Source organism: Tetrao urogallus, assembly GCF_951394365.1.
Source record: "Tetrao urogallus genome assembly, chromosome: 6".
In the NCBI taxonomy this organism is placed as follows: domain Eukaryota; kingdom Metazoa; phylum Chordata; class Aves; order Galliformes; family Phasianidae; genus Tetrao; species Tetrao urogallus.
Window position 1 is genome coordinate 18,506,794 of NC_136819.1, and position 17,878 is coordinate 18,524,671.

General features: G+C 35.5%; 1 protein-coding gene across 1 annotated transcript in view; it reads right to left on the reverse strand.

The window, feature by feature from the left end:
* The window catches only part of LOC306948215 (uncharacterized protein), a gene marked incomplete at both ends in the record, with an annotated part of 39,607 nt that extends 22,862 nt beyond the window's left edge, over window positions 1–16,745 (reverse strand). Inside the window, 16 exons of the mRNA XM_079537750.1 lie at window positions 216–346; window positions 1,191–1,317; window positions 2,168–2,277; window positions 6,016–6,166; window positions 7,095–7,186; window positions 7,986–8,103; window positions 8,344–8,453; window positions 8,791–9,112; window positions 10,762–10,875; window positions 11,077–11,199; window positions 11,959–12,144; window positions 12,484–12,651; window positions 13,379–13,501; window positions 14,360–14,506; window positions 15,402–15,545; window positions 16,701–16,745. Coding sequence (XP_079393876.1) covers window positions 216–346; window positions 1,191–1,317; window positions 2,168–2,277; window positions 6,016–6,166; window positions 7,095–7,186; window positions 7,986–8,103; window positions 8,344–8,453; window positions 8,791–9,112; window positions 10,762–10,875; window positions 11,077–11,199; window positions 11,959–12,144; window positions 12,484–12,651; window positions 13,379–13,501; window positions 14,360–14,506; window positions 15,402–15,545; window positions 16,701–16,745 — 2,211 coding nt within the window. The remainder of the gene's footprint in view (window positions 1–215; window positions 347–1,190; window positions 1,318–2,167; window positions 2,278–6,015; window positions 6,167–7,094; window positions 7,187–7,985; window positions 8,104–8,343; window positions 8,454–8,790; window positions 9,113–10,761; window positions 10,876–11,076; window positions 11,200–11,958; window positions 12,145–12,483; window positions 12,652–13,378; window positions 13,502–14,359; window positions 14,507–15,401; window positions 15,546–16,700) is intronic.
* Between the last annotated feature and the right edge of the window lie 1,133 nt (window positions 16,746–17,878).

Genomic DNA, 17,878 nt, shown 5'->3' on the forward strand with positions numbered 1-17,878 from the left:
TACTTTTACTGAATAGAAGTGACAGGCTTAAACTTTAGAGCATAAGATAGCATGTGTAGACTGTCAGCCAACAGAAACTATAAAATAGGTTTTAGGTATTTTTGCTAGCTGCAAATTTACACTTTTGTGCTACTGTAGGCTGTTGTAAGAATATGAAGAGAGAACTAAGCAATTATCTTAACAATAGCAGTTTTTAGGGAAGTGCAAAAGCTCACCTGAAGAGTTTCCATTCTACCTTGAAGCTGCAATCTATCTTCCAAATCCTGACAACGTTCTTCTAGAAACAGAATTTGTTCCTGCAGTTGATTTCTTTCCAATTCCAACTCTTCAACTACACTCCGTAAGCCTATTTAAGTCAAAAGGAAGAATTATTTCAAGAAAGATCTATTAAAAAATCCTTAAGTCTAGAAATGACTTTCACCTTTATATTCACAATTTCTGCCATTGTTGGGCACAATTAGATCTTAACCACTTCCAATGGAAATGCTTGAGGTCTTGTTCATGCAAATATTAAATGATAAACATACCCATAACTTTTCAAAAACTAGAATCTACTTGCAAAACTCAGTAACTCATAGAGAATCTAGCAGAAATATTTTAATCAATATTGTGTTCCAATTAATAATAAGAACGATGTTACTTTAATCATAAGTTAATATACTTACAAGATCAGATTTTAAACTATATTAACAAAGTAAACTGGTCTATATCAAAATTTGCAAGTGCATCTACTGCATTTTACTAATAATACATACTACTAGCTTATACCACAGACAGAAGAGCATATCCACACTAAAAAACAGCTGTTTGATCTTTAAAACAAAGCACACAGCAGTGCAATATAATTCTGTTTTCCAAACAAAACAGTTACATAGATTGGAAACACACTCACAGGAACAAGACTCAACTTAAAAACCACACGATCTTGCTACGTAGGGTACTTCACAGGCAGCAAGGCTCAAACAGTTCCAGTGTTTAATAATATTTATATTCTACTTCTGAACCAAAACTAGGCAGTTCATCCAGCACGCACATGCTTAAAATGAAACAGAAGAAAACGCAAGCCAAAAAAATTCAACAAAGAATAGGATACACCACAAATGGGTTGTTAGTTGAATTTTGAAAACAAAAATAGACACAAAATACAGAGGCTGTGCATGCTTTAATAAACTGTCTAGTCTCTATCACACCTGCATTAGGTGAAGTGTATTCTGGCCACCAACCTCCCATATTTTCTCCTTCAGCTGAATCAGTGCTATCCAGGGTGACATTCAATGCTTCTTGAAAGCATTGTTTTCTATCAAAGCTGTACTCTTCCTACGTGCAAAATATAAGAATGACATTTAATTAAAAGAAGAAAAGAAGGAAGGGTAAAATACATATTCTGTTACTAGAAGTGTAGTTTCAGTTAAATATTATAAAATCCAACAAGTGATTCAGGTGCATAAACATAAGCATGTGTGACCACTATGGACACCTGTCTAGCCTTAAACTGTCATTTCCAGAGAAGGAGAATCTTCCACAGTCTTTGTGCAGGACCTACTACAGCTCTAAAGACACCCTCAGGCATCTGAGAGGCCAACAGATAATTATGTTTGGAAACGTTAATTAGTTCCAGTTTCCACAGTTAATAGCATCCTCTGAAAATCGAAGTACTGGAATTAACTAAACATAAAATTATTCTTCCAACAGCAGGTTTATGCAAGTGACATTCTAATTATTCTTATAAAATACTGGGATTTTTTTTTTTTTTTTTTTTTTGCAAGCAACAGCACCAAGTACCAAAAAGTTAACTCAAATGAACTGACACTAATTACTAACTATTCTATAAATCTCCCTGCATAGAAATTAATAAAGACTGTATCTGACACAAAACATGGCCTTAGCATATGAAGCATGTACACAGCTACAAGGATATGAATTACTCCAGAAGGAGACTCACAATTTTTCAACGTAAAATTAAGCAGGCTCATGACTCAAGGAACAGAGAACTGGGATGCCACTAGAACTGCTCCTCATCTTCTGGCTACATTCACAGGCATTTAAAATTCACTACCAAATCTATCTAGTATTCACTTACATAACAGATCTAAGCCTATCCAACTGTAAAGCATCATATTTTCATTAACATTCAGGTAAAAATAGATATACGTAACTTTTAACCCACCTGAAGATTCCTGTTGTTCTGATTACTTTTTCTTCCCGCCTGATCCAGCCTGCCCATTCCTTGAACTGTGGTCAGTTCCTCCTCCAGCTCCTGTTGCCCTGAGACTATGGCTGGATCAGAGCAGCCAGGAAAGAACCAGTCATCCTCAATCAGTTTTGTGCCACAGGAAAGGAATTACAATTATATCAGACACTACTACATGAAAAGAGACCTGGGACAGGCTGAAGTCCCTATGAATGACTGACAGAACAAGATTAAAGAAGCAATCCACAGCATTCACCTTGTGATTTCCCTCCAACGTTACTTAGTAGAACACAAAAATAAAGACTGTATATCTATCTCACTAAGAAGAAGCAAACTGAAGTCTAGCATTACTTCTTCATCACTCTAAAGAAAGTCTTAATACAAGAGATTGGAAAGGGTGAGTTTACGCTAAAGTAACAATAATAAATCCAACCAATTAAAGGCCAAATTACATAGGCTTTTGATTTACCAGGTTAAAATATACCCAATTTGTATAATAATATCAGCTGAGACAGCTGTGCTTTTTGTAATGTGAACAATCACATAAATTTCATGTAAGTAACGTGTCTATTTCGACTTCAATTTTAGTACGAGTATGATAATTTGAGGAAGTCACAAGCAAGTGTTACACTGCAACTGGTATCAAACCATCTTATCATACATCAATAATACCATTCTTTTAAAGACAAATACAGAATCATTGTTTAAAACAAAAAACCACACTGAATAAATTCAGAATATGAAAGCTAAGGTATGCATCTTGTTCGCTGTTAGAAAGGCTTTTTCATTTTAAGTACATTCCCATCTGTTTTGTGATATGACAAAACACATTTGGGTTGACAGACTAGGTAATAGGTGTATCATGCAAAGCAGACAAAACAGAACAGCTGGTGAGAAGAAATGAAAATAAAGGTGGCTCCATACTTCAACTGAAAATAAGACAATCGCAGATATAGCTTTCAACTTAACCGTATCAATACACAGTTGTCTTCATAAAATGCAAAGTCCAGACAACATTCTACTTATGCATCAGTGAAGTATAACCCCAAAACTGTTAGGTCATACTGGGAATGCTCAGCTTTCATCTGAATTGAACAAGGTTAACTTATTCAACAGATTTCATTAAAGCACATTCATATGCCACCTACTAGATGGGAGTAAAGTTCTTCCTGTAATATTTAAAAACTACATACTTAACAGTCATAAAAGATTCAAGCAAAAAACGTTAAAGAAAACCTCTAAGGGCCATTCAAGCAGGACTGCAGAACTGGATTTCCCTTATGGTTTTAATTAAATTTTGGTTTCAATTAAATTGTGGTTTCTTGCACAGTCACTTTATCAGCATTCATTCTGCACACTTTTGTGCAAACATGAATTCAACTTTTTTTTTTTTTAATTTTGTATTTAATTGCTACATGTGCTTTTTGAAAGCATATATATATATATATATATATATAAATATATATATATAAATATATATATATAAATATATAAATGCCAAATTCTGATCACCTTAAATATATGCTTACAGAACTACTATTGTAGCCCAGGAAGCAATTCAAAGACAAAGCGTTATTTAATATCAGAATTTAATTCCCTCTTTAAAAAAATTAAATGCCTTCAAGTTTAAATTGAAGACATCTGCTTTTAAGCATCATCAGAAAGAAAAGTACACTATCCTTTAGGAACCCAACTATTTTTGGTTTTGATAGTGAAAGAAAAAACGACATTACCATTGTCAGATGAAAAACGACAATGTAGAAATTGGAGCTTTGGAATAGTGTAAAACCCTTTGTTAAACATTAAAACACTTTCAGTTAAATTCAGCATTACTTTAACAATAGTTAGTAAGTAAATATATTTTCTAATGTTTTGCAGCAGCATAGGAAGCCTTTCATTTGCAATTATATCTGAAGTAAAAACCTGAACAAAACACTTTTATTCTGATTCACAGTGCATTCAAATTAACTAATAATGCATCTATAATTCTGTGTGTAACTGTTCATGTTACAATCTTCAGTGGTTTGCAGAGGAAACAAGCCAGAATTTACAGACATCAGTCAATGCTATATCCCCCTAAGATTGTGTAGCTCTTCATACATTCATTCCAAAACAGAAAATTGCCTTACTTGGCAAATTCCCATAGTCTATGATGGAATGAGTAGTGGGTTTCTAAATTGCTTAAAATATTGGTAACTAATATTAATCCAAATAAATCCTGTAACTTACATGAGGGAACATAATTGTTTTTTTTAAAAAATGCTACTGAATTTCAATTTCTATTAAGAATTTCTAAATAAATTCAATTCTTATTTAGTTATATCCAGTTGCAGCAAGCTAAGATTTTTTTCCTCTAGAAATATGGAGTCAGCTGTTACAACAAAGAAAAATAAAGAAACAGACTCGGTTAGTGTAAATGAAGAAATTGGCTTTGCAAGAGGGAAAAAAAAATAAAGTTGAAAGACAGCATTTGTTACACATACTGTTAAAACCCACATACCATCAATGGCAAATATTATAAGGTACTGTTGGCAATTTCCTCAAAAGAACCATCATCAGAAGAAATCAGCAACAGTACATTACAAGTTGCCATTGCTGCAGGAACCTGCATGCACAAAACTGATGGGAAACTATGTTCTCACTGGCTGACCAAATCGCAGTGTAGGGTAGGAGTGGAGGGGGAAGGGACGCTGAGGGCTCATCAGGTGTAACGGCAGGAAAAAAAACACCAAAAAAAACAGAAACAGAAAGGTCATGCTTATCCCAAGGGGAAAAAATGCAAAATTAAACACAGACTGACGCAGATGAAATTTTACAACTGCTATTAATATTGCATGTGGGTCTGTAGTTACCACATATGAGGTAACAGGTAGTTTTAATGAAGGGAATATTATTTTCGTCCAAAGCATTACGTGGTAAAACTCAAAAAGATGAGACAAGATCTTTAAAACATTTCTGTGCTTATATACTGAACTACCAAATTCATCCTTTAAATTAAAAATAATTACTCAATTGCACATTAGAAAGAGAAGACTCGAGTTCTTTAACTGAATTAATTATGATGGTAGGTTGTGCACGTTATGTGCTGTTAATCCATTAACTAATGGGACAAAAGTTAAAATGAAGTACTAAATGGTCTGGGAAATAAGCAGTAAAAACTAACTGAAATTTAACCAGACTTTTATGAGATTTAACAGAATCTGCTTCACTTTCTCATCAACTGTTTAATTAATAATTTAGAAAATTTCAATACTTGAGATTACCCAAAATGTGATTTTCTGTAACACTTACTGTTATTCAGCCAACCACACAAGTGACACTTGTTAACAGACTACTAAAGGAACGTTTCTGATTAATGACATTTAAAGGGAAAATTTGTCCTGCATTTTACTAAAGCACCACCCAATATCAAATTTAAACCAGTACCACAGTTTCCCACACCTTTACTCCCTGTTCAAGGCAGGCAGCTTTAACATACGGTGAACTTTTTAAGCACTGTTCATTCATATGTGGACAGTACGCTTCTGAAGTTCAGCATTTCTTACAGCGCAGCAACTTGGAGGGGAAACAGAACAAGCACATCTACTCATAAAAATGATACAAAGAAAAAAAAATGAACGTATGGAAAAAAGATTCAAGGACATAGGAAAAAAAATTAAAAATGCAAATTTAAGCAAATTCACTAGCTATATATAATTCTCAAAATTACATAAATTAGTCATGATAGAACAGTATAAATTCAGTCTGCAGTAGAACACACAAACATGTGAGATGTGATTGCACATCATATGTATGTGATAATTTAACTAAGAAAAACAACCCACCTTCTCTCTCCTCCTCAATCTGAGCCATTCTCAAGGCCATAGCAGATTTCTCTTCTCTGACTCGATCACGCGACTCCTCTGATTCTGGTGCATTTTCTTGCCATTCTAAGAGCTGATTCTGCAATTCATCCGCACTACCTGATTCACTAGCCTAACAAGAGAAAGTGGACATGAAAATATATTCACCAAATACCGCTATGAACATGAATGACTTTTTAATTTAGCAAGCCATTCACAGAGAAAATTATCTGTATTGTTTACCACTTCACATACATATCTGTGAAAATGAAGATATTATCGTAGATGGTAAAAAAGGCAAACCTCACCACTTAGCAAAATATCTAAAATGCTACTTGCCAGTTGCACTTTTAGTCTAAAATACTTTTTAAATGAAGTGTGTTTTCTTTTAACCAAAATATTTTTCTTGTACATTTTCATCTTGAAATATTTCAAAGTAGAATAATATTTAACTTCCTTTCCTTGAGATAAGAAATCTCTATTACTTTTATCCATGAGTAGAATAAGAATGTTTCTGCCTTCCCCTCAAAAGAAAGCCTCGTTTTATAAATGTAACAATCAAACAAACAAAAAAATTTCATTAAAGTTCATAGATAACACTTTCAGCAAAGTATGTTCAAACTGGCTTTGTTGTTGGGCTTGCACAAAATCACTTAGCACTAAGAGTAACATATGCTTTTAATCTATCTAGAAGTCTTTTGGGATAATTTTCTGAGTCTTCTCATCCATATCTGGATATTTGTTAAGATTTCATTTGTTATTTTCTTCTGAAAGTTACTCAGGTCATACACAAAGTAATAAGAAGTCACACTTCAATAATTTCTGTTAAATGTAACTAAATAAATCATAAGCAGTTTAGGGAAACATAATTTAAAGTATGTAAAAAAGTAAGTAGAAATCCACATTTAATTAATTCAAATCCTGTCAGCTTGTTACTTAACAGCCACTGACATCTCAGTTTCATGTGTCACTCATCTGCAGCACCAAGATTCAATGAACATACTTTCCAATGTGCCACTTGAGCCAATCAGTAATTCATACAAATCAATTTTAAAGTTAACCTGTGAAGCTGCTCTCTTTGTAACTTGGTCAAGATCAGCTTGCAACTTCCTTTGCTGCTCTTCATAGATTTCTAGCTTAGTCAGCAATTCTTCTACAAAAAGAAAATCATCAATTAGGTTTGAGACAATGCAAAACCAAAGGAAGATCAATAAAAGCATAGAAAAGAGATTAAAAATGGAAATTTAGATGATTGATTTCAATAAGAAGCCCTGTGCTGGGCTGTGCTGTCCACTTACCCACAAGACTGACTTCTTGTTTATTAAATACTGATGAGTGCTTCAAATTTAATCTGCTAACAATTTAGACCACTAAACTGAAAATTCTACCATTTTCCATTAAAAAAACAAAAAAACTCATAAAAACTAACAAGATAACACAAAAATAATCTCTCTGAGCTGTATTTTAAACCTAGTTACCACTCTGAGGTTTTATACAAATTTTTCTCAAAATCTTTATAACAAGAAAAAAAAAAAAACATTTGAGATAATTCTGAATTTAAGCTCACTGCTCTTTACCATTTATTATACACACTCTGTTATATTTTTCCAAATATGCTCATTCTCATTTTTCATCCTAAGAAAATACCTCTTACACTTTACTAGAGAACCGGATACACATTCTGTCAAATACAACAAGGCCTGAACTATAAAGCACAAGAAGGTTTAGGGAACGAAGAACCGAGTTGCAACTCTGAGTTAAGTAGCGTATGCTGTTGCTCAAAGCAGCATGAAGTTACTTCCAAATCTGTTTGAAAAAAGAAAAGCTATATATTGGAAATTTAAAACAAACAAGTCAAAAGTCCATTTAACCCTCCCTGTCTCTTTACTCTGAACCATCTGCAATAGAGTAGTAAAAAAAGATATTTTTGTTAGCTTTTCTCCTTGTTTTACCGTTCTGAGTTCTGATTTCTTGTAATGATTGCAGTTTTAATTCCAGTTCTTCTTTTTCAGCTTCTAATTCTGACACACGATTGTTCAAGGCTGACAGATCATTATTCTTCGATGAAAACTAAAATAAAAAGCAGCTGTAAGCTTTTTAAATGCATCAAAATTTGTACATTTTGTTGTTGCAATTTCCTCCTGTATCAACATTTAGCTTCCATTCAATTTTTATTCTATTTTTATACTCAAATATAGTCATTTTGAATAAATTATTTCAATGTTCTATTTACCCCATATTTTACTTCTTTCAATCGAGTAAAGGCATTTTAAAAACAGGTCTGTAGCATTAAAAAAATGCTGCACATACATTTTTCAGCTCATCTTCCAATTGTTTGATTCTTGATTTAGACCAAGCCTTCATTTTCAGAAACTTAGCTTCAGATTTGCTGGCCTCTTCTGTCTTCAATTTCAATTGTACTAAAAAGCAAGGCATAAAAATTACTTAAAATCCTAGAACGATTATCAGTAAGAGACCTATGTTTAATTTTTTTAGCAACTGAAAGTAACACTTAAACAAGACAACTGTATTTAGAGAACAAAAACATTAAGAAATGTAGTGAGCAATTTACAGTGATACCTTTACATTCCCATAACCCTCATAGTAACAGTGCTTCTGCACACATACTTCTCATGGTGATAACTTTTCCAGTGGATTTTATGGAATTCTATTTGAAAAACGAATGAAATTGGCATACAGTACGAAAGGGTATGGTGCAAAGTAACTTCACACATGACAACTTTTTAAACAGGATACCTTCTAATTCTTCTATCTTCTCTTTGGATGTAGATTCCAGATCTGCAACATCTTTTGAGTTAGTCTGCCCACTACCAGTTAATTCTGCCACTTGTTTCTTAAGCTGAAACAGAGCCTGGTCTTTCTCTTGCAGCTCAGTTTCATGTTTCTCTTGAATTTCATGCAGCTCAGCATTGTATTTCTCCCTGACTTTTGTCATTTCAAGCATGTGTTTCTCCATCATGTCTTTTATCTGTGCCCTCAATACATGCCTCTCAGCATCCAGTTTGGACTGGAGGTTTTCTTTTTCAGACTGCAGACGTTTCAAGTTTTCAGTAATCTCCTGTTAAAAAAAAAGGTTTATTTTCTTATATGAAGTATTTTCAGTACCACTGTGAAACATTATATGTGCATTCTTACACACTTCATCTTGTCATAATCAGAAAAGGGTGCTGCTTTGGGCAACTGGCTCTAGTACAAAAAACCCAGCTTCAATTTCAAAGGGCTACGTGGGAACTTCAAAAAACAGCACTGCTATTTTTGGGTGCAAACTACATACAACATCTCTCCATAGGCAAAAGTGGAATAAAAATGAACGTTTTGATGTATGGCATAAAGGAAAACTGCAAGAATCTAACAGTGATATCAAGGATTGAGAATGTTCACTACAACACCATTCAGATGTTGTTACTTACATTGTTAGAATTTAAACTAGCAAACTACAATCTAGTTGTTTTTCACAAAATCCTGTTGCTAACTAGTTCTCTGTTGGTGCTTATTCTACTTTCAGTGCTTTCACATTAGTTATAATACAACGGCTAGAAAAGATTACAGATCTCCCTAACAGTATGACAGGTTCACCAGATTAGATTTGTCGTACAAAAGCCAGCATTCATAATCCATAAACTGCCCATGTAAAGAGGCTGTGAAGGACAAGGGAGACAATATTTTTAAAATGTGATTATACTGCACATATAAAGGAAGACTTCCTGCTATTTTCCTATTAAGACCAAGGATCCACCACAGTTAAAACTGCTCTAAGTCCATGTCGTCATATTTCACCCTTCCCACTATCTTCAAGTTGTGCATTTCTGTCCCCTCAATGCATTAGCACTGGGTACTATTCCTGTAAAGCATCTTCCTCCAAGATGCATCTAACCCCAGGAAAAAAACAAAAAACAAAAAACAAAAGCTTGCATAATGCACAACACATAATAAACGTGAAGGATGAATAAAGCACCGACTCAGCTAGGATAAGAGCTTGTAGATCATTCATTTTTGCTGTGGATCCTGACTGTGTCATCAGGACAGGATGCCTACCTGGTTACATACATAGTTTAAATAATTTCTAATAGATTGTGAGTCTAATAACCCTCTTGGCAAGTGGAAAATATTTTAGAAATATTATGGCTGAATTACTGGCCCTGACACTTCTTAAACAAGTTGTTTCAGCAGAGTCTCAAAAGCTTGAGAACTGCAATGTCCTTTTCTTACATTGTTGAACTGAAGTAGCAGCACTCAAAAGGCTATAATCAGGGTTCACAATACGTGCTTAAACACAAAGAACCCTGATTAGCTGTGGGTTTTGCAATCAGTAGAAATACTTCAAAAGGAAGGGCACACTACTAGCAAAACATTCTCTTTAGGGAACAAAAAGAAAGCCTCAGTTTTGAAGTTCTCTCCAAAACTCTTAACTAGAGAAATCAAAGTTTTTTGACAGCAAAAAGTCTTTAACATGTAATAAATGAATCAAAACTATCGGTGACAACTGACAATTTTGTATTTCACAGGATTTATTTCTCCTTAAAATTCATTTCCTAACTGAAATTAATATTTGTTTGCACAATCATGATTACATTATCAGCATGTGTGAAAACCACCCAGAGCACTGCCAAAGTATTTTACATAGAATCATCTTTGTACACAATCAACAGTTTTCGGAACTTGTAATTGACCAGGTGAGTTGAGCAGGGTGTATATAACATTTCTTACTTTCAATTCCTGGTCCTTGGCATCCAGTTCTTTTTGCAGCACATCTATCACCTGTGTTCTTCCCAGCATGACTTCTTCCTTTTCGTGGAGCTTCTGTTTCAAGGCCTTCAATAGCTAGTAAAAAAATCAAGCTATCAATATAGAGGTTAACACTTTCAGAAGACAAAGTGAACGTCCCATATTTAGTTTCCAAACAAGACATCTGAACAGTGTCATACAGGTCTTTGTGATTCTGTGATACTCACTGTTAATTACATTATTCCAAACTCCCACAGCTAAGTCAAAGCAATTTACCAATTTTCCAAAGCAACACACCTGTTCCAAGTCAGCACTTGCATCAGATTTAGCAGCTAATTTAAAGAGCTCCTGCTCATGCTTTTTCCCCTGTGCTTCCAGCTCTTTTTCCTTTTCATGAATTATATTTTGAAGCACACGTACCTAAAAACACATACAAACAAAATATGAAACCTGTTCAGAAAAGTACATTAAAAGAATACTGAAGTAACTGAAGTACAGCAAGATAATGTGTTCTGTAAGTTGAGTTTTGCTTCTGCTTAGTAGTAAATATAGTAATCAGTCAGCGATTACCAAAGAAAATGATGCATACAGATAAATCTCTAACTTGCATGAAACGTGCCTCAAATCTACAATAACAAACTTCAAGTGACAAGAAAGACACTGAGGCCCTGGAGCATGTCCAGAGAAAGGCAATGAAACTGTGCAGGGTTTGGAGCAAAAATTGTATGTGGAATAGCTGAGATAACTGGGATTGTTCAGTCTGAAAAAAAGGATGCTGATTGTATTCAGAATGGTTAAATAACTCAGAAAGACCTGTAGATGCTGCACGTGTACACTTCTGCACCTTCAGGAACAGTGCCACAAGGAGAAGGCTTTAGGGGTTCTTCTACTAGAATGCTCCACAACTCATTTTACTCATTTACATCCTAGTTCCTCTGTGCACAGACATCAGCCACATTGTTAAAATCCTTCCTTGCACAATATTTCATATTCAATAATCAGCTGTACAAACCATCTACTGACAGTCCCATTGTTTTTATTTCATCTGATGACTATTTAGACCTTAAGAATCACTGAAAATTCAGAATGGCTTCTCTCAGATATTGAGATAGCACTACTACAGCCAAGACACCACTTCTTCCACCAACAAATGTAAATATTTTTACAGTGCTTACTTACATTTTCTATATATGTGGCTTCCATCTTTTGGAAACGTTCTCTTTCGTTGCTCTGCACATTTTTAAGACTCTCAATCTCTTCCTGGAACAAGCTGCATTTTTCTTCACTGTCTCCAACCTTCTTGTTAAGTTGCTGAACAAGAATCTCCATGCTTTGTAGGGATGATTCTTTAATGGATAGTTCGTTCTTTAGAATGCAAACCATAAGATGATAAGAAGAATGGCTCCAGAATAAAGAAAAAGCAATCACTAGGAATCACCTTCTAGCCTTTCCTCTAATGTTAAGCACATTAAACTAGAAATTCAGGTTTGGTATAAATTTGTATGAAGTTTGTCAGCAGATTCCAAAGTCAGTATTAATGATACTGACTAAAGCAAATAAATATTAGCTCTAACAAAATAAATGAGATAACCAGTGAAGAAATTGTAGTCACATGAATAAGGACAGATTATTTATGCTTCAGAAAAGGACTGCTCACGTAACAGCAGGGTTTGTTGGGTTCCCTGAAATTGCTATGAAACATACCTTCAGCTCTTCAGTGGGCAAGAGTACTTCATTGTTAGCACCACCTGATCCACATGCTATCTGTAAATCGATGATATAGGCATCTCTTTCAGCTAACTTCTTTTCTTTCTCTGCCAGCATGGCATCCATTTCAGTCCCCCGATAGCGCTGAGCCTCCAATTCAGCATCCTGAAAATGAAAAGACAACACAGCATGTAATCTATACTTCTATCATCTACAGCTCAGAAGACCAGTTTGTACTACCTCCTTACAGCCTATTTTAAGTTACTGAAAAAACTGCCACCACATTTATAATGTAGTTCAATTTTAGCCACAACATTTAATTACTAAGTCTGTTTCTCAGTGAAATTCTGTAGCACTCGCATTCCTGCCACTTTCTACAGTCAATAACACTATGCACAAAACACATAATATGAAATTATTCCTTGTTTGCATTTCTTTCTGTAACGAGATGCTTTTTGTAACTGAAACAGCATTTTAATTCAAAATAAAAGGTTTAAAGATGATATTAAACCACACGTACATGACATGTAGGTCATACAATTTTTCCTTTTCCATTTACTATCAAAATACCACAGAAGTATTCTAGAGAATTCATTAGCTGAAGACACAACAAAACAACTATTACTGTATTTTCTGAAGCAGATTATAACATTATAACGTGGACGTTGTGTTGAGGGACATGGTTTAGTGAGAACTGTTAGTGATAGGTGGGTGGCTGGACTGGATGATCTTGTAGGTCTTTTCCAACCTTGGTGTTTCTGTGATTCTGTGATATATCCTTCTCTTTCTTCTCAACCAAAAACTTTCTCAGAACATCTGTTTAGCCTTTAAATATAATCATGCACCACAAATGTGAAAAAAAACAGATGCTAAGCATCACTTAAAATACCACCTTTTTTTGTAACTCTTCATTTTTTTGTGTGATCTGGGATTCCAGTTCTTCAATTCTCTTTCTCAGCACCAATATTTTCCCACGGTTTGCTGCAGCATTTTCCTGGTCACCATCTCTTGATGCCTGCAAAAACATGGAGTCTTTCATACCATAAATAGGTAGTGACTGATTTTGGGGTATCTCCACCTATTCCAACAACAATATTGGTGAAATAAAGTACTCTTTACTCGTGGTTGGTATTTCCATTCCCTTATATACAAATCCAAGAAGCTAAACAAAGGCAGCATGGTATTCCTATTAAGCATGTAGAAATCATCATATTTAAATTATTAATGATAATTATTGATGCAAAGTGAACTGAAACATGCAGAAGGGGTATTTATTTCCTCTGGCCATTGTAAGCCACATAACCTGGCAAGTGTAATCAGTATAACACAGAAGAAAGAAGGGACTGTTGGAGGGAGTGGGGAAAAAAGCGTCATTTAAATGCCTCCAAAGCACAGTATCTACTCATATGAAAGCACTACTATAAACAAATTTTAAAAATCTTTGTTTCTGGTAAAATACTGGTCAGCTAAAACGAGATATTACTGCATTTAATCCAAACTTTGCTTCCAAGGCCATTTTTAGATTTCCAGGGTTGTTCTGGTTATTAAAATTACAAGGTGGGTTTTTTTAGTTTCATTTCTTCTCATAAACATATATTCCTGACTCACGTGTGAAGAGTTTAAGATGCAAATAAGACAAACAGCAGTATGATTTTTTTAGTTTTTTATTTAACTAAAACAATTTGAAAGCAATACACAATTTTCTAAATTTCTATAACAAAATAAATTAGATAGAAACACACAGACTGGCAGCCAGCGACTACAAAGTTTATCTTGATTGCAACCTGATCAAAGCAGCTCAAAATTGGGACTTGAGGTCCATATTCAAGTCTGGCATATTAAACTGTCCACTTTTGAGCTAAAAGGCACTTACCTTTTTTGGTTCTGCTTTTTCCTCTGAGCCTCCTGATGCTGACAACTGTTTCTTAAGTTCTTCCAGTTGTGAGGTTAACGATGCAACCTTGGCTTTGTTTTGCAGCTTTACTTTGGAAAGTTTGGCATCAGCAGATTCCTTCTCCTCCTACAAACATCAGAGTCACAAAGAACTTAAATCAGCTCCATGAGCAACTGCGTCCTTCAAGTCTCCCATTAAAAACAAACAAACATAAAAATCTAAAAAAAAAAAAAAACCCTAAGAAATCTAAATCCAAAACAAATTTTTGGAAGAGAGACTGCTGCCTGTGTAATATTCAAACTCAGTTAACTTTTGGAACAGACAATACATTGACAAAAAGCTAGAACACCCAGGCCTCATCTGGAGTACTGCATCCAGTTCTGGGCTCCCCAGTACAAAAAAGACAGGGATCTCTTGGAAAGAGTCCAGCGGAGGGCCGCAAAGATGGTGAAGGGCCTGGAGCATCTCTCCTATGAAGAAAGGCTGAGTGAACTGGGTCTGTTCAGCCTTGAGAAAAGACGACTGAGAGGGGACCTGATCCAGGTTTATAAATATCTGAGGTGTGGGGGGCAGAATGGCAAGGCCGGACTCTTTTCAGTGGTGAGTGGAGACAGGACAAGGGGAAATGGCCAGAAACTGCAGCATAGGAAGTTCCGCACAAACGTGAGCAACGTGTTACTTCTTTACAGTGAGGTGATGGAGCACTGGAACAGGCTGCCCAGGGAGGTGGTGGAGTCTCCTTCTCTGGAGATGTTCAAGACCTGCCTGGATGCCTACCTGTGCAACCTGGTGTAGGGAACCTGCTTTGGCAGGGGGGTTGGACTCGATGATCTGTGGAGGTCCCTTCCAACCCCTACAATTCAGTGATTCTGTGACCAGCTAATTGTTACCAATGCATCCTGAAGTTCCTCCAGTTGCTGTAGGGGACTGTTAAGCTTTCATATACAAAATCAGCTTATGGCAAACAGGACTGAAGTATTTTTTTCAAGCAGTCTTTTTGACAGGAACACATACACGGTACCTTTAACTGATGGTCTTTATTTCGAAGCTCAGCATCCTTCTCTCGAACAAGCTCCTTTAGCTGTATTACCAGCTGCTCAGTACTTGCCAGCTGTTCAGTCAAATCCGTCACCGACATGCTTCTTGCATCTTGTGAGCCCGCAGCCTGCAGACATTAACTACACTTTGAACAAACAAAATGGTGCAGACAATGCTCCTTGTGCAAAAAAATCACCTGTTTTGGTACAATTTTTTTGGGGGGGGGTGGAGAGGGGAGGGGTTGGAGAGGGGGCTTGAAAGGCAAGAGGGTGCGTTTGTTTTCTGAACACATACAGCACATCTTTTTAGAACACAACATTCAAACATGCATCTACTATATGTGCACATACCAGACTGGTCATAGCTAGTTTGACAGATATAGTAACAGAAGGGGTTATATAAAACCATGTTAAAAAGATCTCGCAACACAGTTGTAATGATCTACAGCAAAGAGTAAGAACATTCTTCACTGTACTACGGTTCAGTCAGATCGTTCCACCATTTTGTTCAGACCCAATAAATCCCTATATTTTGCCACTTCAGAAATTCCTTGCAGTTTCTTCCTTTTCCTCATCTTTATAGATTCTCTTCTACAGCAACCTTCCCTTCTGTCCCTGATCTAAGATCTGTGTGGAATCATAAAAAGAAACCTGAAAGATTTCAAGTGGATCTTGCTGACTCTACTCAAGGCTTTAAAGAAAGCTTTATTTTTTAAGGAAGCAGAAGTAAAAAACAGTATCCCTCACCTTTCCCTCATTAAGACTTTTTCAAAATAAGCTTTAACGTAACTATAGCAATAGTTCATTTAAAATAACATTTTTTTTTTCCTTTATGGGGATCAACAACACTGACTTTGAACGGCTAAACAAACCATGAAAACAATTAATAGCTACACCAAATGTTGAGCAACTTAATGTACAAGGGCTGAACTTTCTTAACTACTGGATTTTCATCATGACATCCAGTAGTACTGTTACTGGACCTAGAGGTAACAAAATATTTTACTGAACACTATGCACAAATAACACACTTGGGATAAAGCCCATAAAATTTCTCTGAATTTGCTCTTAAAACAATGTAAGCATAATGAAGAGGAGCAGAGCAGTGGTGTTATGATTAAATATCACATAGAATGGAAGCAAGAACCCAATTTGACTTATAGAGTCATAAAAGCGAATGATGGTAAAAGCAATTAAGCAACTTCTTTATGAAAGAGCAAATACATATTATTAGCATAACATCCATTAGAGAAATTATTACTGAAAAGTAGCTCATTACTTACTACTGCTTTGGAAGGAGAATCATCTCCACTACCCCATTTCCACATGGTTTCAAGATGGCTATGAAAAACATAAATGAAATAACAAAACAGTGAACATCAGTGACTCTCAGATAACTCTAATCAACTCGTCCTCTCTGCACATTTCAAAGTAAAATATTTGAATCTAACTTGTTTGTTCAATGGTGACAGCACCTCTGATTTCCATCACATTACTAGTTGCTAAGATATAATTACATTTTGTATAAAATATGCATACTATGCCTTTTGACTCCTAGCTTGTAAAATGCCAACACTATTAAAAATATATATATCCAAAGAAGCCTTTAAAATGTAAATACTGTAAAGTAGTATTCAGCATAGTTGCTATTTCCACATGTAAATAAAAGATAGAAGCACTGCTAATATTTAACCAGACCTTAAACACTGCCTGCCACTGCAGTATGACAGGGTTCATATCAACGTGTGGTTCTATAAAACCACACACATAAAATCTTCAAAGAACACCACCCTGCATTCCGTGCCATGCAACCATCTTCATCTGAAAAATGAAGTCAGTGCTGCAACCCCTGAAGTCACTGATCAGTCTATTAAATACCAGCAGCTGACGCTGCAGGAGCAGCACTTATTCCTTGCTCCTTTGCTCTGCAGCAAGCACCACTGATTTCTAAATAGTAACAAAGTATTAGACACATGTAATTGTAGTCTCTGGCTGTGGAAAGCTGTAGACATAAATTAAGGCAACACAGGGCTCTAAGGTGGCAAAATCCTGAAGGACAAAAGGACAGAAGGCAGCTCAGGGGTTAAGAACAATCCTGCATAATAGTGATAGGCCTGGCTGAGAAAAAAAAAAAAAGGGGCAGCCTTCAAAATATCCCATGCTGTAAACACCAGACTGTGCTGTGGAGATGTATATTAAGAACAGACAGATGTTGCTCTGTCTGGATAATACTCCAAACAGCAGCACAAAGTGAGAAGCCAAGCCCTACCTGTTCTATAATCTCCACTCTCCACTTGCAACACCCATCTGTACAGCATACTTTTGAAATATGCACGCACAGATCAGTCAGCACTACTGAATTTGGAAACCAGTTTATTATAAACATTAGCACATAGCTTACCTTAAAAAGTATGCAGAATGATAGTAGAGACTGCTTTTAAAGATGTTTATCTTCTAAAAG